Source organism: Hemiscyllium ocellatum, chromosome 8 (assembly GCF_020745735.1).
Source record: "Hemiscyllium ocellatum isolate sHemOce1 chromosome 8, sHemOce1.pat.X.cur, whole genome shotgun sequence".
NCBI lineage: Eukaryota > Metazoa > Chordata > Chondrichthyes > Orectolobiformes > Hemiscylliidae > Hemiscyllium > Hemiscyllium ocellatum.
Genome location: NC_083408.1, coordinates 79,212,120 through 79,234,762, shown reverse-complemented (window position 1 = coordinate 79,234,762; position 22,643 = coordinate 79,212,120). Strand labels below are relative to the sequence as shown.

The following is a 22,643-nucleotide window of genomic DNA, read 5'->3' as shown; positions in this document are numbered from 1 at the left end:
TCTAATTTCTGCATATGTGGCTCTAAATGCTGTTTCTGTGAAGCACCTTGGAAGACACTATAATAAATAAACATTGCTGTTGTTATGATATAGTATATTTTACAAAATATTTGAATGTTTGATCACTACATGTGTTAGAATTGTAGTCAATAATACTTGTTATACTGTATTTTGTTTTGTTCTGCAGCTAAGTATCCAGAGATCAAATCACTGATGGGACCCGATCCTAATCTAAAATGGATTGTGTTTGGAATGGTCCTTACACAGACCATTGCATGCTTCTTTGTGAAAGATTTGTCTTGGAAATGGATTATATTCTGGGCTTATGCCTTTGGAGGTGCTGTCAACCACTCACTGACTCTGGCCATTCACGATATCTCTCATAATGTTGCATTTGGCAATAAGCTGGCAAAATGGAACCGATTATTTGCAATGTTTGCTAATCTACCAATTGGAATGCCGTATTCTGCATCATTCAAGAAATACCACATAGATCACCATCGATACCTGGGAGGTGATGGCTTAGATGTAGACATCCCAACAGAAATGGAAGGATGGTTCTTCTGCACTCCATTTCGCAAAACAATTTGGCTTATTCTCCAACCCCTTTTTTATGCGCTCAGGCCCCTTTATGTTAACCCTAAACCCATTACAAGGTTAGAGGTGTTGAATGCTGTGGTGCAGTTTGCATACGATTTTCTCATCTACTACCTATGGGGCTTGAAACCAATAGTATACTTGGTGGCAGGCTCACTTCTATGTATGGGTATCCATCCAATCTCTGGACATTTCATTGCCGAACATTACATGTTTCTGAAGGGGCATGAAACCTACTCGTATTATGGTCCTCTCAACTGGATAACCTTCAATGTTGGATACCATGTTGAACACCATGACTTTCCCAGTATTCCTGGCAGTAAACTACCATTGGTAAGTAGAGAAATAATTTTAGGGCCTATCTGCTGGCTGAGTAAGTACATCATATGAGCTGGTACTGAATTGTACAGTGTAGGAAGATCCCAGGTTCATGACATAATATGGGTTGTGGTAGATAAGCTTCGTTAAGGTAACAACAAAGGGACTAAAGTTTACTGGAGTATCCTAGGTTATAAAGAAGACTAAATCAATCTATATTGTTGTTTCTGGCGCAGTGATCTTAGCTGCAAACAGGTTGCTACACCCTTACATGAGTCAACACTGTTAAGGAAATACTGGAGCAATATATTGATATAGAAAACATTATGACAATTTAACTAGGTGTATTTCCATGGTGGCCAGCACAAGGCGTTTGTAATAATCATCTAATTTGCATTAATATTACTGCGCTGTGTGTACTTACAATTCAACTTAATAAAGATGAAGTATTTTCTTTTAACTTCAAAGCCCGAATGCTGAAATTAGGATAGTTTAAGTCAAATAGCTGAATTTTTACAGCCGAATTGTGTGATGACTGTGGTTATAGCCATGTTTAGCTGCTCTAGTCTACTGTATAGCTGTCCCTGTCTGATGTCTAAATCTGTCACCTGACTTGGTTAAGAGGCTATAATTGAATTTTGACACAAGAGAAGAGGAAAACTTCTGTACAGTGCACAGTGGAACATTTCTATCTGCTATGCACTGAATGCTTAGAGGAAAAGAAGCAGGAGTAGGTCATAGAGCTCTCAATCCTGAATTGTTAGTTATTAAATTAGGACAACTAGTTTATTCCCAATAATTAATCCTACAATGTCACTCATGTGTAAGTATTTCTATATATAGCTCTAAATGTTTAATAAGGACCATGTTACAATTTAAATTATTAAAAACTACTAGTATTGCTCAATGATTTGTAATTTTTTATCATGTTTATTTCCTGTTATTGTTCTTTAAATTTACCTAAGATTTTGCTCCTATTGACAGGGAATACATAAAAAAAGCTATTGGACATTTGATTTCTTTCAATCATACTTTTTGCCATTTTAAGAGCCCTCACTGTTTCTGTGCCATTTAGGATGAAAAGTTTCTGAAAAGCCTCGCTCCAAATATTCAAAGTTGGATGCACAACCCTGATTATTTGGAAGGCCGATATGTGCTGTTGGGAAAGCGTTGTGTTTTTTTTAAAGAATTATTCTCGATTATTTTTATGCTTTTGCTTTTTGGTCTTTTCTTGTTACCACTCAAACCACATTAATGTGTTGCAAATGACATCGTTCATGTTGTGGTGCTAAAAGCGGACAATGGACAATGAGTGACAATGTCTCTTTGATAAGTTAGTGGAACAAACTGACTTTGTTACATGTATATCTTGGTAACCATGGTGGATGCACAATGTACAGTTAATTTAACAATGCCAATAAAAAATCAATTTCTGTGCATTATTTTTAAGATTTATTTAACACAAGGTGTTTGAATGTTGATACTTGTATTTATAGATTGAATGATTAGTTTCAGGTTTCATGTGCTAAAATATAAAATTCAAACGTCAAAATCTAATTTCTAACAATTTCCCAAATGTTATTCCTAAATCTCTATTTTTTTTCATGGAAGTGACATCAGGACTATATTTGCATTGTATTACAATAACAATTAGAGGTCTAGGAAGTACTACATATAAACAAGCCATGGTGGCTCAGTGGTTAGCACTGCTGCCTCACAGTGTCAGGGATCCGCATTCGATTCCACCCTTAGGCGACTGTCTTTATGGAGTTTGAACATTCTCCTTGTGTCTGTGTGGGTTTCCTGCGGGTGCTCCAGTTTCCTCCCACAATTCAAAGATGGACAGGTTAGGTGATGCTAAATTGCCCATAGTGTTCAGAGATGTGTAGGGTAGGTGCATTAGTCAGGGATAAATCTAGAGCAACAGAGTAGAGGGAATGGGTCTGGATGGGTTAATCTTCAGAAGGTCACTGTGGACTTGTTGGGCCAAATGGCATGTTTCCACACTGCAGGGTTTCTATGAAAGCAGATACACCTTTGTGGTTCATGACAGTCTCAATTTACCATCCACAGGATCCTATGTAGATTAACCTTACTAATTTTCAAATTATTACTAATGGCCTATACCTTAGAAACTTATAGATGTTAAATGTTTTAAAATGACCCAAACTGATTCAGTAATCTGATAATCTCACCCATATAGACCATTATGGCAACTGTATCTGGGGGACAAAAAATTACCACAGAGGGAAAATGGTTTGATTTTGTATTGTTGTTTGGGAAAAAGAGAATTGTTGGACTGCTTTGATGGTTTAATGGTATTTATTCATTGATAGATGGTCAACTGTTGTCATTTTAAGGCTCTTTGGTTTGTTACATTATTGGGTAAAATTTGAGCCACATTGTCTGTCCACATTGCAATGAATGCTTAGAATATTTTATTATTATTATTATGAGAGAACATGGGTTCTGACATTGAGGTAATTGGATTTTGTCTGTGAAGGTGACTTATTTCTTTGAAAGGTCAGAAACTAATTTTTCTTTAGCGCTGAGTCAAAACAGCATAATCCAAGAAGTCATACAGTTCAAGCTAAGTGACTACACAACCTATAAAACTAAAATATTGTGGATGCTGGAAATCTGAAACAAAAACAAAAAACATTGGAGAAATTCAGAACGTCTGGCAGTATCTGTGGAGAGAGAAACGGAGTTAATATTTTGAGTCTGCATGATTCTTCTTTGATTCTGATGTGAAGACAGAACTATGGTCAGCCTGTAAGTTCTGAATGAAGCAGCAAGTTGCCATAAAGGTAAGGCAAGACAGAGGTGCTGTGAACATCAAGGTATGCACAAAGTGAGTTAGGCTGAAGAAGGGTCACTGGCCTTGAAACATTGACTCTGCTTTCTCTCTACTGATGCTGTTAGACATGCTGAGTTTCTCCAGTAATTTCTGTTTATCTTAAGTTTCTTAGGAGGTTTTGACAGGGCATGTTTGAAGAGGTTGTTGTGCCTTATGGGAGAATCTCAGACCAGAGGGCATAATCTCAGAATAAGTTTTTAAGAGAGAGATGAGGAGGAAATTCTTCTCTCATATGTTAGTGTATTTGTGGAATTTTCTGCTCCACTGGGTTATAGAGTCATAGAGTCATAAATATGTACAGCACGGACACAGACCCTTTGGACCAACTAGTCCAAGCCGACCAGATAAGCCAACCCAATCTACTCCCACCTGCTAGCACCCAGCCCAAATCTCTCCAAACAATTCCTATTCATATACCCATCCAGATGCCTTTTAAATGCTGTAATTGTACCAGCCTCCACCACTTCCTTTGGCAGCTCATTCCATACACGTACCACCCTCTGAGTGAAAAAGTTGCCCCTTAGGTCCCTTTTAGATCTTTTCCCTCTCATTCTAAACCTATGCCCTCTACTTCTGGTTCATGAGGTTGGGTTGTTATGTATATTTGAGGATGACATTGACAGATTTTTAATCAGGATCGATATCAAGAGTTATGAGCAAATGGCAGGAAAGTGGAATTGAGGATTATCAAATGAGCCATGATCTTAATGAATGGTGGAACAGACTTGATGGGCTGAATAGCTTGCATCTGCTTCTATGCCTTATGGTCTTATGGGAATTAAATCGTTATCTTAAAAGGAAACATTTGTAAGAAGACAGGGAAAAAGCAAGGGAGTAGCATGAAGTGAACTATTTCTTCAGACAGCCAATGCAGAAATGATAGTTTCCTTCTGTCATCATAACCATTCTATGATTCTCCTTCAATCTTATTTATAGCAATTTGCTCAAATTTCAATAGAAAATCAACAACATATATCATGTAGATTGCTGAGAGTTTTGCTTTGTGATATCAGTAGAACATTGCTGGACCTACCTTCAGTTGAGTATGCCTCCTTTCATAGACACGGGCCCTTTGTGATTGTAGATCTGAGTATCCTGTATCTGGGTACTTGTCCTTTGGGTATAAGAGTCCTGTCCTTTGCATTATACTGCCTACATTATCCAGCACCTAATGAAGTGTATTCTGTTCCACATAACTGTCAAATCGATGTGGTTCAGTGGTTAGCACTACTGCCTCAGAGCGCCAGGACTCTGGGTTTGATTCCAGCCTCAGGCAACTGTCTGTGTGGAGTTTGCACAGTCACCCTGCATCTGCATGGGTTTCTGCTGGGTGCTTTGGTTTCCTCCCACAGTCCAAAGATGCGCGTGTTAGGTGGATTGGCCATGCTAAATTGCCCCATAATGTCCAGGGATTTGCAGGCAAAGCCATAGTAAAAATGCAGGGATTGGGTAAGCATTTGAGTCTGGTGGAAAGCTATTTGGAGGGTCAGTGCAGACTCAAATGTGCTGAATAGCCTCTTTTCATATTGTAGGGATTCTTTGATTCTATATGACTATGTGAGGTATAAGGTGCTTCATTGCCTACTAGTAATTCCTCAGATTCTGAACTTTTGTAATCAATCTCATTTTTTTTTTATTCATACATAGAATGTAGTTGTTGCTGGCTGGGCCAGCATTCATTACTGCTCTCTCTTTGCACTTGAAATGAGTGGATTGATAGGACTACTCAGTGGGAAGCAAGAGTAAACCACATTGCTATGGGTCTGAAGCTGCACATAGGCTAGGCCAGGTGCAATGACAGATTTCCTTCTCTAAAGAGTATTAGTGAAGCAAATGAGTTCTTTTTTTATCATACTTGACAACATTTATGTGGTCATCAATAATCCAGCTTTTAATTTCAGATTTTATTTGATTTCAAACTTCACCTTTTGCTAGGATTGAATTCAACCTCATGTCCAAAAACCATTAGATTAAAAAAAAACGAAAAGAACTGCGGATGTTGGAAATCTGAACCAAAAACATAAATTGCTGGAAAATCTCAGCAGATCTGGCAGCACCAGTGGAGAGAAATCAGAGTTAACATTTTGGTTCCAGTTCCCAAGAGCATTAGCCTGGCTCTATGGATTATTAGGTCTGTGACACTATCATTATTCCTCTGCAAATTATATTCCATGTTTCCTTTGTGCCTTTTGCATGGAAGGCCTGCTCAGCAGCAAAGAAGCTACATTTGTAGCAATAAAGTGTCTTACTCCAGCTTTTTGCCTGGAAACACCACTCTTTTCAGTGACTTCGGTGAGTTGTCATCTTTGAACTTGAAACGAGTAGAACTTCCATGCTCCCTAACCTTGCTTTGATCCTTGCTATGAGTGAATCTAAATAAGATTTTCACCAATCTGCTCCACAGACCTGTGGAGATGCGATCATTACCTAATATGGCACAATTGAATGAATCTGGGTAATGCACTCATTACCTGACTAAACCCTCTCATGACCATTCCTACCTCTCAAAGTGATTATTATCATCATCTTCAACTTCTAAGTGTTAGGCATCACTTTAAAATCTCTGCTGCTATGCTTTTGGTCATTCATTGTATAGCGATATTTGGAGTCACATCTGTAGCACCTGCTAGCTATTCCCCAGGCATTTCTGGGGCTTATTTGCCTATTGTCTGTCAGATCAGCTAAAAATAGCTTCATGCTTATTCTTTCCAGATATTGTACTGATGCCTGCACCTTGTAAATGAAGTGTCTTGAAATGCTGCAATTATTGAGCTGTCCATCCTTTGTGACATCACAAAATGTCCTGTTTGCATCACTAAGGATGCTGGAAATGACAGCTTCCCCATAATATTTTTAAAGTAGTCGACACTTGATTCAAAAAGGTGTCTTTTTATAAAAGAACAAAACACTAATTAAGACCAAAAGCCTAACTACATAACATTCAAGGATATAGGACAAGTGCTGGAAATTGGGAATAACACACCTTTAGTGGTAGACATGTCAGTACAGATGTAATAGGTCAAAAGGGCCTCTTCTATGCTCTATGACCCTATGAATCTACATGCAACACATGAGCATAATACAATAATTCAAATTAGAGCACTGCGAAAATAATCTCTAAATTGAACTTAAGCAATCTTTTCCACAGTCTGTTAAAGTTCATTTTATATTTCTCTGTGCAATGACTTCAAAAATCTATCAAAGTCTGACTATGCCTTGTAGATATTTAACAGATCAACTTTTCTGTAAATTTCATCCATGAATTTTAAGAGAATACTTAAGTCTTCATCAATGTTCAACTGATCAACATCTAATTCCCAAAGTATTTTGCTTCTGATTTTACTGTTGTTAAGAAGTAACAGTGCCAAAGTAGTACCTTGTTTTCTGTTTGCTGAGGATGTGCACATATCTACTTCATTTTCCCATTGAGTTCAGATTCAGAGTAGTTTGGTGGGTGGATCTAAACCTAACAACTTAGCTTATGTGACTTTCAGCCATTCTTCATAAAAGTAACTCAAGATTATAAAGTTCTGTCGGATTTTTCTTTTCTTAGCTTCCAATCTTCACCTTTAGGAGACCATCCTTTGCTACCATTTTAAATAATTCTGAAATCTGACAGTGAGGTAGGAAGCCAGATGCAATTATTTTAGTTACTGCTACATTTATTAGCAGAATGCCACATTATGTATGTTTGCCTCCTCCCTAATGAACAAGAAAAGTTCCCCCACGTCCCTCTTTCTTCTTTTCCTAAACAAATCAACTGAACAAACTAATGATCAATCTTTTGAAAGGGTATTGCAACTTACAAGTCTTCCTTTATTTTGTTCAAGGTATTTAATCAATCAATGTTCTTCATGTATCTGTGTGTCCTTAGCATTAATAATACAATGATCACAGTCTTCAGACCAGCTTTGCTGTGATCTCGCCTGTGATTCCCCACTGTGACACCTTCTTGGAGATGGCCATTACCCAGCAATTGTGTGGAGCAAATGTAACTTGCCACTTGTCAGCCCAAGCCTGGGAGTTGTCCAGATGGTTTAGCTAAACCATTTGGACATGGACATCTTCAGTATCTGAGGAGTTGCGAAAGATCCTGAATATTGTGCAATCGTTGGCAAACATCCCCACTTTCTGACCTTATGGTGGAAGGAATGTCCCAGCTCATTTACTGAGTTTTGCTGCAGGGTGGGTCTGTAAAGCCAAATGAAATATGCAAGGAGCACATTTTCAAACAGGACCAGGCAGAATTCATAGCCTCATTTATTTCTCACTCTTCTCATCCAATGCAGCCAGCAGTTGTGAAACTACCTGGTGGAAATGACACCCCATAAAGTAATAGTCAGCTTATCCACAGGTGACGGGCAATAAATGCTGGCCCATATCTCATGAGTGAATTAAAAAAAGTCAGCTAATTAATGTTGGGTTTACGTTCCTTTAGGATGTTCCATAAAATAAGACCTGCAGTGAACTGAAATTATACAGTCTACCTGTTTTACATATTGGCAAGAAAAAGAGCCAGCTTTTGGAAGCCTGAGGCTGTTAACTAACAGCCATGAAGTCTCTGTAGGAAATATTTCTACTTGTTTCTCAGATCTTTAGTTATCAAGAGGCTTCTATTGGATCAGCATGATATAACTGTCTCTCATCAATAAAAGAGAAATTAACTCTCCTTTGGAGGTGGGGAAGATATTCCCTGTGGTGGGAATGGCAATGGCTTGTTGCTCATCAATTGGAGGCAGGCAGCCAATAAAATCAATTAATTTGCCAATTGCTAGCCATTTTACCATGTTATTGCATTTTACCAGTATTAGATTCGCCCCGTCACATAAGCTGCATTAGGAGGAGATGTGGAAGGGTGCCCTTCTGTTAATGCTTATGTTTTCAAAATATTTTAGGAGCTATATTGTTATGCGCATATAAATAGGATGTCACGACTGCTCTTCTCTCTGTGTAATAACGCAAAATGTAGTGGGCTGCAATGCCAATTTGAGTGGTACATTAGATGTCAGCATTTTGCCCAGAAGTATGCTTATTTCCAGGAACCACAGGGTGGAACATAATGGCAGCAGGTATCCAGTAAAACACAAGCTTTATAAACAAAGAATTAGATTAAGAAACATTAACACCAATTTGTAAATGTCAGTTCGCCATAATCTTGCCAGACCATGGGCTGCTCCCTCATTAGAGATATAAAGCTGGTGATGGTTTAACCTGACAGTCACCGCAGCCCAGGTGAGGTGGGAGATTTAGAAGTAGTGACCTTCTTGGTAACCTCAGCTGGCGCAGGAATTGAACCCACATTGCTGACACCACTCGGCATTGTAAAGCAGCCCTCCAGCCAACTGACTATTAATATTACAGAACGAGTACAACAAATTGAATTGTATAAAATCAAAATGGCCACCACTACAGCAGTGAATATGCAGCATCATCTCAGGATGAAAAGGGAAACTAATTGTATCATGACATTTTTGAGAAGTTCAAATGCAAGTGCAGATGGACATTTTGCATCCTTTAGTTCCATCCTTTTAGGGACAGCAGAGACAGATTTACAATTGTTTAATAGCTGGGAGAGGATTGAGGATGACAGAATACATATAGACAGAATTGTTGGAAAACTATCTCACATCTTGAGCCAAAATCAAGCTATTAAATCTATTCAAACCAACAGAAACTGCTAGAAAATCTCAGTAGGTCTGGCAACATCTGTGGAAAGCTTTCTCTCTGCTGAGTTTTTCCAGCTATTTTTGTGTGTTTCTGATTTTCAGCATCTGCAGTTCTTTATTCATTTTCTCTATCAAATCTGATGGTGTGAACTTCAGAGCTTTAGACAAGAACTTAGTGAACCTGTGAACCATTACTAAATGAGATCAAAAAATTGAACCAGCAAATATAAATTAAAAATAAATGGCTGATAGATCAAGTAATTCAGAATTCAAAACACCCCGATACACAAAAAGCCATGATTAAGTAAAAGAAAGTTGTGATATTACAGGTTGTAAACACTACTGGAATATATTATACCCTAATTAGGCAGATGAAAATGCAATCAAGTCAAGAAAAAGCAGGGCCATGTACTGAAACAGCAACAAAAGAATTCATACCAAACAGAGATCAAGCTATGCAAGAATTCATGACCATGAGTTTACCAACAGAGGAAATATTTTACATGTATTCAAACTGCAGGGTTTGTGAAAAGATAATCACTAGGAAAAGATATGCGAAACCATGAAAGAATATGGTAAATAAGTTACGGGAAGCAGAGCAACTGGGCAAATGCAAAAGACAAAAAGCTAAACCTCCTATTGTCTGGAAGACAATATGAACATAAGGACATCATAAGCTAAGAACAGGATTTTGTATCTTGAGCCTGCTCTGCTATCCAATACAATCATGACTGATCTCACGTCAGACTCAATTCCACTTTTTCTCCTTCCATCACCTTTTACCCCCTTTCTCTGATTAAAAATCTATCGCCTCCTTAAATTTACTCAATAACCTAGAATTCCACTATATTCTTGGATTGGGAATTCCACAGATTCACACCGTTGAGAATAATAACCGCTCCTCATCTCTGTTTTAAACCTGCTACTCATTATCCTAAAACTATGACTTCTCATTCCAGATTGTCCCAGAACAGGAAGGATCTCCTCTAATTCAATCTTCTTTAGCATCATGTATACCTCCATTAGATCTCCTCTTAGTCATCTAAATTCCAGAACATGTAGGCTGAAACTGCTCAATCTCTCTTCATCAGACAAACCTCTTCCCTCTGGGATCATTCCAGTGAATCTCCTCACATGCCTCCAATGCAACAATAGCCCTCCTGAAATAAGTGGAACAAAAATGTATACACTACGATTAGATTAGATTCCCTACTGTGCAGAAAGAGGCCCTTCAGCCCAACTGACAAGTAACCCACCCAGACCCATCTCCCTTAACTAATGCACCTAACACTATGGGCAATTTAGCATGGCCAATTCACCTGACCTGCATATCTTTGGACTGTGGGAGGAAACCAGAGCACCCAGAGGAAACCCACACAGAATGTGCAAACTCCACACAGACAGTCGCCTATGGTTGCAATTGAGCCTGGGACCCTGGTGCTGTGAGGCAGCAGTGCTAACCACTGAGCCACTGCACTATGGTCTTACTAATGCCTTGTACAGTTGCAGATACTCTTTCCTACTTTTAGACTTGATTCCTTCAGCAATAAATGCCAAAATATGATTTGTCTTCCTTATTTCTTACTGGAATAGCGATAATAATAATGAGTTACAATAGAGATAACAACTATGGATCTGTATGAAATGTTAGGATGTGCAAGTTTATAGATGCGTAGAGATATACAGCATGGATAGAGACCCTTCAGTCTAACTTGTCCATGCCAACCAGCTGACCTAAATAAATCGAGTCCTATTTGCTAGCATTTGGTCCATAATGCTCTAAACCCCAAACCCTCCAAACCTCTAATCCGTCTAAACCCTTCCTATTCATAAACCCACCCAGATGCTTTTTAAATGTTGTAATTATACCAGCCTCCACCACTTCCTCATTCCATTCATGCACCAGCCTCAGTGTGAGAAAGTTGCTCCTTAGGTTCCTTTTAAATTTTTCCCCTCTCATCTTAAACTTATGCCCTCCAGTTTTGGACTCCCCCAGCCTGGGGAAAAGACCTTGTCTATTTATCCAATGCATGCCCCTCACAATTTTATAAATCTCTATAAGATCATCCCTGCCTCTGACACTCCAGGGAAAACAGCCCCAGCCTATTCAGCCCCTCCCTATAGTTCAAACCCTTCAACCCTGACAACATCCTTGTAAATCTTTTCTGGACCCTTTCAAGTTTCACAACATCCTTCCTATAGTAGGGAGACCAGAATTCATTGCAGTATTCCAAAAGTGGCCTAACCAATGTCCTGTACAGCCACAACATGACCTCCCAAATCTTATACTCAATGCACTGACCAATAAATACATTCATACCAAACGCTTTCTTCACTATCCTATCTACCTGAGACTCCACTTTCAAGGAACTATGAATCTGCACTCCAAGGTCTCTTTGTTCAGCAACACTCCCCAGGACCTTACCATTAAGTGCCCTGATTTGCCTTCCCAAAATGCAGCACCTCACATTTATCTAAAATAAATTCTATCTGCCTCTTCTCGGCCCATTGGCCCATCTGATCAAGATCCCATCGTACTGTAAAGTAACTGTCCACTACACCTCCAATTTTGGTGTCATTTGAAGACTTACCAAACATACCTCGAAACACATAACACTTAAATCAAGAAGAAGATGCTAAATAAGCCCTCAACTGTAAATTTGATACTGCTGCACAGAGTTACATCATCCAACTCAGCTATACCAGAAGTACTTTCATAAGAATTTGATAGAAAATGTTTGTGCAAAATAACTACTCTGGAAATGAGTAGTGTGATGCTGGCAGCATAGGATGGAACTGAGCTTCATCAATTGAAATGACCCAAACCAGAGGCACACACCAAGGTATGAGCTGTACATTCTATGTTACTGAAACAGACAGCCCTTCTATCCTCTGGTTGAGATGATCTTAGGAAACCATACGATAATGCTATCACTGAGTATTGAAAAATGGCCTCCAGTCAGAAACTAGAAAGATCTGGTTCAAATGTATCCAAAGTGTTTTAAAAGGTGGATGCTTTGAAGATTTTGTATATTGATCCAGACAGAAAACCTGTGATTTATCCTCCATATATTGCACCAATGGAGAATAGTGGAAGGCTTGAAGGACACATAGTGGAATGCTTGAAAGGCCCATAGTGTTCAGGGATATGTAGATTAGGTGCATTAGTCAGGGGTAACTATAGGGTAGGGGAATGGGCCTGGGTGGGTTACTCTTCGGAGTGTCAATGTGGACTTGTTGGGCCGAAGGGCCTGTTTCCACACTGTAGGAATTTTTCTCTTCTCTTCTTCTCTGAAAGAGAGCTCCAAGAGATGGAAGAAAAGACAGGGATCACCAGAGTCACAAAGCCTGCAGGTTGAGTAGATTCTATCATTGTGAGAGAAGCCAGACATACAGCTACAAATTAATCTGGATCCCAAAAAATGTAATCAAACAATAAAGGGGTATCAATATCCAGACCAACACTGGAAGAGATCACAACACTTGCACTTTCAAGGGCAAACATTTTCAGTAAGTTTGATGCCCCAAAAAAGGCTATTGCATTGAGAAGCTTGGTGACAAATCCTCACAGTAGAAAACACTCTTGATATGGTACATATCTGTGCGTACCATTTGGTCTTAAGGGCATGTTAGGTTGTGTTCCTGCTGAAAGTAGATGAAACAAACAAGTGATACAAAGGAACAGTTGGCTTGTTTGATGATATCAACATCTATAGTGTTGATGAAAAATATCATGACTGCTGTCTATACAAAGACATGGAAGGAGCCAAACAAAATGGGGAGATTGAACTAAACACAGACAAATGAGTGGTGATGGTAGCAACATGCTTGTGCTTTGGGTTTGGTGTTCAGAACTGATAGAGTCAAGCCAAGTCCTGAAACAGTTACTCCCATCTTTCAGGTGGAAACTCCTAGTAACAAGAAATGGATGTTTCTTTACTTAATCAAGTAAATGAGCTCTTTCATACTTCACATGTCAGAACATAAAGCAAGTCTTCAAGAACTGATGAGAGAAGATACAGAGTACCAGTGGTCAGATTACATGTGAGGAGTCTCAATAAGCTTGAAAAAGTATATAAGGAGATAAGTCTGTCATACAAATCTGTCATACCAACGAAGGTAAAAATCTGTCCCTCTACAAGTACAAGGGATAGAAACTTCTACGTAAGTATTGGGAAAAATCCTGTGTCGTTGGGAGTGGAAAATACCCTGTGGTGGATATCTGACCTATTTCTGGGCAGAAACCCAAAATTAAAATCAATAACTCCAAAACAATGTTGCTAATTTACATAAATTTACATACTGCATGGAAACAGACCCTTTGGTCCAACTTTGTTCCCAAACTAAACCAGTCCCACTTGCCAGCATTTGCCCATATCCCTCCAAACCTTTCCTATTCATGAACCTGTCCAAATGTCTTTTAAATGTTGTAACTGTATCCACCTCCACCACTTCCTTTATTCCACATATGAACCACTCCGTGTAAAAAAAAGTTGTCCCATATGTCGTTTTTAAATCTTCCTCCTCTCACCTTAACAATATGCCCTCTAGATTTGAACACTCCCATCCTCAGGAAAATACCATTGCTATTCACCTTATCTATGGCCCTCATCATTTTATAAACCTCTGCAAGGTCACCCCTCAACCTCCTACATTCCAGTGAAAAAAGTCCCGGCCTATCCAGCCTATTTTTATAACTCAAACCCTCCAGTCCTGACAACATCCTGGGAAATCCTTCCTCTCCAATTTAATAATATCCTTCTTTTAGCAGGGCAACCAGAGCTAGATACAATACTCCAGAAGAGGCCTCACTAAAGTGTGTGCAACCTCATCATGACTTTTCAACTACTACACTCGAAGGTGTCAGCAATGAAGGCAAGCATGTTAAATGTCTTCTTAAATACCCTGTCCACGTGTGATGTACCTGAACCCATAGGTCTCTCTGCTTTTCCAAACTACCTAAAGCCCTACCATTAATTGCATAAGTCCCATATTTGTTTGTTTTACCAAAATACAATACATCACATTTATCCAAATTAAACTCCATCAGCCACTCCTCAGCCCATTGACCCAATTAATCAAGATATCTTTGTTATCTTAGATAGTCTTCACTGGCCACGATACCACCAATTTTGATGTCATCCACAAACATGCTAACCATGCCTTCAAAATTCTTAGGAGAAAGTGAGGACTGCAGATACTGGAGATCAAATGTCTTGCTGGGAAAGCGCAGCAGGTCAGGCAGCATCCAAGGAGCAAGAGTTCCTGAAGAAGGGCTTACGCCCGAAACATCAATTCTCCTGCTCCTTGGATGCTGGCTGACCTGCTGCGTTTTTCCAGCAACACATTTTTCAGCTCCAAAATTCTTATCCAAATTATTTATATAAGTGACAACAAAAGTGGACCCAGAACATGGCTGGTCACAGGCCTGTGGTCCAAAAAACAATCCTCCACCATCACCCTGTGCCTCATACTGTCAAGTCAATTTTGTATCCAATAGGCAAGGTTTCCCTGAATCCTACGTGATCTAATTTTACTAATTAGTCAACCATGCGCAACCTTGTCAAAGGCTTTACTAAAGTCCATGTACACACCTGCACCAATCAACTCCACCACCCTGTGGCCGAACATTTCAACTCCCCCTCCCACTCTGCCATGGGCATGCAGGTCCTGGGCCTTCTCCATCACCGTTTCCTCACCACCCGACGCCTGGAGGAAGAACGCCTCATCTTCCGCCTCGGAACACTTCAACCCCAGGGCATCAATGTGGATTTCACCAGTTTCCTCATATTCCCTCCCCCCACCTTACCCCAGTTCCAACTTTCCAGCTCAGCACTGTCCCCATGACCTGTCCTACCTGCCCATCTTCCTTCCCACCTATCTGCTCCACCCTCCTCTCTGATCTATCAACTTTATCCCCACCTCCATTCACCTATTGCACTCTTAGCTACCTTCTCCCCAGCCCACTTCCTTCCTATTTATCTCTCCATCCCGGGAGGCTCCCAGTTTCATTCCTGATGAAGGGCTCCTGCCCGAAATGTCGATTTTCCTACTCTTCAGATGTTGCCTGACCGGCTGTGCTTTTCCAGCACTACTCTAATCTTGACTCCATGTCGATGACACCTGCCACTCTGCCTCATCAATCTTTCTGATTCTATGAATAGTGAAGTCTGGACTTCAAATGATGGTTATTCAGTTAGAAATGAGAATTTAATGGAGGATGAAGAAATGCTGGTCTTGCCAGCAAGGTCCATATCTATGAACAACTTAAAAAGTTAGGTTGACATCAATGCAAAGCACGCAACAGGCAATCTGGCCACTTGTTGCATTTATGTTAACAAGAAACAGAAAAAAAAGTTGCAATATTTTAGTTTTAATCAATATTATAAAACAATCACATGATCTTTATCAAACCTAATTTTTTAGGTGATACATAGAGTCAGAAAATTTAAGATTATTAAAAGAAACCAGAAAGATTAATACAAGAAAAACCATTAACTTTTTCTGCATTGATAATGCCAACTGTTACTTAGCAATTTTTGTTTTGCATTGTGAGACAATTGAATTACATACTTGAGCAGAATAGCATTCAACCAGAGAGCACCTACCAAGCGACATGTGATGTTCCTTTCTAAACAACAGGTGGATAACCTTGAGATATAGAGTAGAGGACAAAACTGGGAAAATTCACAAACAGTTTGCTAGCTGGGTCCTGTGGGTCTGTAATTAAGTGATGTGTGTTATAACTAAAGGTATTCTTTCAAACATTGGATGTTGCTACAGTTTATTATCTGTCAAATTATAATTCAGTTCTGCCAATCAAATTTATCAAGTAACAAGAAAGAATGTTCAGACTTATTATCTATCAAAGCAAGATCAAAATGAGATGTCCTGCTTAGTGGTGCTGTACTGTATAATCATTCTCCTGCAGAAACTAAGGCAAAACTAATGTGTTACTCTGTTTGAACAAAAGATGAGGCCACCTACAACAGGTTTGATAACCAGTCTTAGAATACTGTACCAATATCTGTAAAGCACAACTTTTGTAGCAGTTGCTTGGAGAAATTTTGTATTAATTATGGGCATGTTTTTCTAGACTGAATGACCATATTAGGCCATTTTGATAACTATTGGAACTCCACTTTATTATTTGCTGGCATTGCTCTTCAATAATACATACACTGGACTGAATTTCACTCTGAGAGTGAGTCATTAAGCTGAATTTTACAGTCATTGAGAATGGGGGTGGGGGGGCAGGGGTGGGTTAGATGGCGCAGAGCAGGCATGTTTAAGCTTCAATGCCATGACAACCATTTGATTGGCCGGCAGCTTATGGAAATGGCACTGTTGGAATTTGGCTCAAATTTAGTTAAATGTTGTGTGTATTTATTTGTGAAGAAGTTAAACTGAGATCAGGTCACTTTAATTCTAAGTTTGGATGAGCTCAAGTTGAAGAATGATGCAAGGAGAACATTGAAATATTTGCACGGAGGCAAGAAAGATGAGTTTACAGAATTGGAGGAAGGCTGTCTAAGTAATAGAAACAATATGGCTCAACCCATGGTCAGGGTTGTAAGTGGTCTGTTACAGCAAATGGTTCAGAGGGAGAGGAATGGTTAGGGAACGGAACCCATGACTGGGATCAAAGAAAATGACTTAAGACGACGTATTGAAAGAATTTTCTGTCTACCCAGTACTGAGTAACAAATCTTCAGGCATTGTCAAAATGTGACTCAATTACTTTGAAAGTGCAATAACTGTTTCTACATAGACCAAGTTACAAGTAGTATAATATTTAACTTCCCTGAGCTGGATATATTTCCATAACTACATGTAAAGAAACAGCTCAGGATATTTTTCTTACTAAATTATTTGTTGCTAACAAAGACAACTTACGCTAAGTACATCATTGGCTTGTCTAGACAGACTGGAATGTGAAGAGGTGAAGTTTTAACCTGCAATGGTGAATGTCTGTGTGCATGGGAGGTTAAAGGAGCAATAAAATGCTAGTTTGCCAGAAACATGGCAAAACATCTATTGACTGCCACATGTAACTTTTGCACCTTTATTGGGGTAAAACAGGCAGCCCTGTGATTAATATATGCTAAAATACAATTAACTGCATCTTTGACCTTAGATTCTGACTGTATCTGTCAGTGCACAGGTTCCCAGGGCTGTCTGAAACTTGTTTGGGTGAACGAGAGCACAGCAGGAGATGACAGGACTGAACACTAACAGATTGGAAGACCTGTCAATGCTAAAGATCTGACAGTGAACAATCATCATTCAAGATGTTCAGGAAGTTACGATGGTCTTGTTGAGGCCCTTAAGTGCTAACCTAATTTGGTTAGGAGGGGTGGGAATGAGGAGAACCATGTCAGCAGGAAGCTAGCAGCTTTAACTGTGTAAGAGGACACGTGTCAGGCACCCTTCTTTGTGAATCTCCTGGTTTCATTGGAGGCACGCCCCTCAAGATCATCCCTCTTTATTCCACCCTTTGGCCTTGGTGGGACGGGGTTTGTGGTAAGTTCCCTGTAAAATACAGCCTATCGCTCCAAGAGTGAGCCAAACATTGGGAGACTGAACAATGTGATTCTGGTGCCTGGACAAACTGTAGGGTGTCCTTTGCCAGCATGGGTGTTCTAAATGATCTTGGCAGACTGTGCCTTGCACAACGAGGTGCAAAATCATAGGATCACACAGTGCAGAGGAGGCCCTATGGCCCACTAATTCTGTACTGCCTAAAATATACTACCAGCTACACTGGTCTTACTTTCCCACACTAGGCGTATAACCTTGAATTCTATCATCCTTCAACTCCTCATTTCTAGTACTATTTAAAGGTATTGAGGTTTCCCAGGCAGCGCATTCCAGAGCCCACCACCCTCTGGGTGAAAAAGATTTTCCTCAAATTCCCTCTAAAACTCCTATCTTTCACTTTTAAAACATTGACTCTTTAAAAATGATGTACCCTTGCTATTGCCCCTTCAACGAAGGGGAAGACTTTCGATTCACCCTGTCCATGCTCCCTCATAATCTTATCAGGTTCCCCCCTCAATCTTCATTATTCCAAAGAAAACAACCTGAGCTTTTGCAAAGAAAACAGCCTCTCTACATAGCTGAAATGCTCCAACCCAGGCAGCAAACTGGTGAACCACCTTCCCAGCCTCGCCAGTGCTATCACATCCTTTGTATAGTGCAGAGACCAGAACTGCATACAGTACTCCAGCTGTGGCCTAACCAAAGTTCTGTGCAGTGCCAATATGACCTCACTGCTCTTACACTCTATGTCACAAGGAGGAGCAATGACCAATCTTGATTTTCATAAACGGAAGAGAAGGATAAGGGGCAGCCACCGGCAGAATTTGATTCATCCAGGATCTGTCCAACTAGAAATGACTACGATGGCATCATTGAGGCATGCCATGTGGCACATGAATACTGAACCCACTGTGGACCTTACCCCCTCAACCTCAACATAGAGCATTCTACGATCAAGAATCTTTCCCTCTTGATGGTATCCACTGCTCGGCCTAATTTGCTTGAAATGAAGTCTGTGATGCAGAATCATTGATAATAAAAGTGACAAATTAAAATATTTTTAAACACCCAAGTGATTTCTTTTGTGAAGTTCTCAAGTCTTCCTCTTCTTTTTCCTGTTGGTGTGTAAGTGGTGCCTTAAGCAGAACTAGAATCAGGCTGTTCCTATCCCTGCTCTTCCAAGATGTTTCTGTATGATATTCTCTGGGTTTTGGAGTCAGACAGGATTTTGTCAAAGACTGCCCTACCTATACTGTGATGGGACAGATGGCCCAGGAATCAGCAGGTGGGGCTTCAACTGATGGAAAAAGTGGGGGGGGTGGTTTGCAATGGGGAAAAGGGGAAATCTTTGAGCAGACTCCCTACTTCCATGTGCTCTTTCTCCAGCTTCCCTCTCATGGTGCACTCACATTTCTGTTAGCATAGAACTAGAGAGCTCTTTGCTGCACTACAGTGGGTACTGATGACCAAAGCAACTCTTTCTTACATCATATTTAAACTGTCAGTCTGAGTGTGTAGATCACTGATCTGAGTCTGCTGCATCTGATGGTCTGTACACTGTCTTATGGTCCATACAGAGTCAGACGATCTATGCAGAGTCTGATAGTCTCTGCAGAGTCAGATGGTCTATACAGATGGTTATCCACCTGAAAGTGTGCTGCAGTACTAAGACCTGCTACTCATATTAGAAATGGAGTCCTCCCGTCTTTTTCCAATGGTTTGCAGTGCCTCAGAAATGCTGAACCTCACTGAATCCCTAAGCTTAGGATCTGTCTCCAGTCAAGCAGAGCTTGGAATGTTCACTGCACTTCAGTGGGAGTCCTCAGTGCTGTGTCTTTCACCAGTACTTGCTCTTACTCATTTATGATGCGTGGCTCATCACGTGACAACTCAATACTTGTCTTGGAGGCCTCACCAAGGGGTGGGTACCAGAGCAGTGGAGCATACACATGAGGCATTTAAATGGTGTCCCCTGAGCATTTATCCTCAGTCTGCTCTCGCCATCTCCTCAGTGAGGCTTGAAAGTCCTCTGGGAAATTAAATTAATGAAATAGAACTGACAAAAGTGTTCCAAGTCATTGTTGTGCATATGATCACTTTTCAGTTACTAGTGACATCAATGCAGCATGAATGATTGTTGTGTAGAACACGGCTGTGTGACATCTAATTCTATGACTCGGGCTTGAGTGGAGGTGGGAGTTAAGATGAATCGCAATGACATGATCTTGCCTCTATTCTGGCAATGCCAGCAGATAGATATTCATGTCGTGGAGAGTGGGAAGCCTGTAGCAAAGCCTGATACTGGAAGGAAGAACAGAAGTTGGCCAGGAATGAAGTGCCCAGATTAAAAGGTCCATTTCAATTCCAAAAACAACAGTCTAGTTTCTGCACTGGTCTCAGCAGGTTCTTTTAATAAATATACTTTCAGATTTGTTGTAAATCCCATCCACCCACACTCCTTTCACTCCAATCCCTCCTGTTCCTATGCCCTCTCACCTCACCTTTTATTTTACCCCTTCACTCTCTGCACGCCTCTGATCCCTCCCTTCACCCCATCTCACCCTCTTTACCCCAATCAACCCATCATCTTTGTATACAATTCATAAGTGGAATTCACAAGCCTTATATTAACATTTGGAAGTCATTGAAAAGCTAATAAACCAGTCAAAATAAATAACTGTCACTTGAACAGGCATTTAAAGGATTGTTAGCATCTTTAGCAAGTCTGTCAAAACCATCAGGCACACCTTTTCTTGCAATATCGGAATAAGTAAACTCTGCACATCAGACCCATGAGTTCTTGTGAAGGCTATAAAAGTCTACACATTTATCAAAGCTTGTAAGTAGATAAATAGATAGCTGAAACACAAATAGAAAGTGCTAGAAAAACTCAGCGAGTCTGGCAGCATCTGTGGAGAGGGAAGCTGGCTTAATGTTTTAAGTTGAGTTTCTTCAGCACTCTGTTTGTGTTTCAGATTTCCAGCTTCCACAGTTCTTTGGTTTTATAAACAGATGGCTGAGCTGCTTTAATAAGAATAGATGAAAGCAAAAGGGAAAAACCTGAAACAATTAGCTATGGATCTCACATAGGGTTAGCCTTTCAACATTGTATAATGCAGAATCGCACTGTTTGCAGTAGCTAATCTACTGTGCTGCTTTTGAAGACTTTTGACTTTTATAATGCCATTTGTCAGAAGCAATAACCTGCCAACCGTGTTACTTAATGTTATATTTTCTAATCACAACACTATCATCACTCCCTTGAGTGAACATAATTCTAGCTCAGGTGACAGAAATTCATAATGAACTTTAAAGGAGTAAACATTATTTTATACTCTTGCTGCCTTCAGACAATGGTTCATGAATCGACTCACAGGTATGATTTAGGAGAGGATTTCAAATCCCAACTGTTTCCATGAAAATTCTATACATTTTGTATTGCCTGTTTCTACAATAATGCTCACAACTTGTGAACTGTGGGGATAGAGTCAGAAACAGAGAAGGGGTTTGCCTTTGTTGTCTCGGTAGACTTCTTTTAGAAGAACCCAGCTCTGTTTGGTTCCACAAAATCCCAAGCCAGATGTCAAGAAGACTCCTCTCACTCCACTTGCAATGGCATGCATTCTGATCTCCTGCTGATCTCCATGGCCACCACCCTGACCGAAGCAGCCACGAATGCCAACTACCAGAGGGCCAACTTAACTTCTGCTGTTGTCTGGAGCTACGTGCTATCTTTTCCTTCTGGGAACAATATCTGAGGGGGATGGTTGTGAGGGATGGATGTGAGATGACAGCAAGATTGAAGGTGAGTGTCAATAATGGTTGTTCATGACAGATCTGAGGAGGTGCCTCAAGAGAGAATCTTGTGGAGCTGCAAAGTGTGTTGATCTGGTGAAGTCAGACTGAGAAGATTGCACTTGAACATGGAATGCCATTTGCCTGTCCTCATGAGGTCATTGAACTACTGGGAGCCTTGTATCCCCAAGTGAAGCACAAAACTCCTGCTTGTCACCTTTACAGCCATGTTTGCTTTGTTTCAGAGATGGCCTCTTCCTCCTGTTTGCTGAGAATGATACTTTTCTTTGGGGCTGCATTACCTTCAGCATCACATGGAGGAATGCTTCAGAGAATTGGGGAGGGGTGAAGATGGGGGGCTATTGTCTTCCCTCCTTGAGATTTCTACAATAAATTAATAGTGTCTCAGTCACCAGTTATGGCACGCATCAATCCTGTCTTTCACCGGGATCCCTTTGAATGGTGATTTCCACAGTCAGGTCAAGAGTGTTACATCTGCTTCCTCCAATACTCAGGAAAACTAGAATGGGTTCCGAATGTATGAATTAATGAATCACAGAAGAAAATGGCTCTACAAAAGTTTAGCTTTCTGACCTCCAACCAGCCTACCCCAGAAATTTTGAACCATTAAAATTTAGTCCTCTGACCTGGTGAGTGGTAGTGTACCTCCCTGTCAGTGGGTTTAGTATTCAATGATGCACATGCTTCTCTATGGAAACTAAGTTCTAGCAAACATTAACATATCCCTGGACTGGGATTGATTCCAAACATTCCTAAGGGTCTATATTTAGTGGAAATGTAACGAGCATTAATTTGATGTGCGTTGCCAGGCTGAACTGATTATTTTCAACAAAGGGCCTTTAAGA

The 22,643-nt window shown here is 40.2% G+C and overlaps 1 protein-coding gene across 1 annotated transcript in view; it reads left to right on the top strand.

Moving 5' to 3' along the window:
* Positions 1-22,643, top strand: part of degs2 (delta(4)-desaturase, sphingolipid 2) — a 54,235-nt gene that overhangs the window by 12,407 nt on the left and 19,185 nt on the right. The window contains exon 2 of the mRNA XM_060829262.1: positions 188-930. Within this exon, the coding sequence (XP_060685245.1) occupies positions 188-930 (743 nt within the window). The remainder of the gene's footprint in view (positions 1-187; positions 931-22,643) is intronic.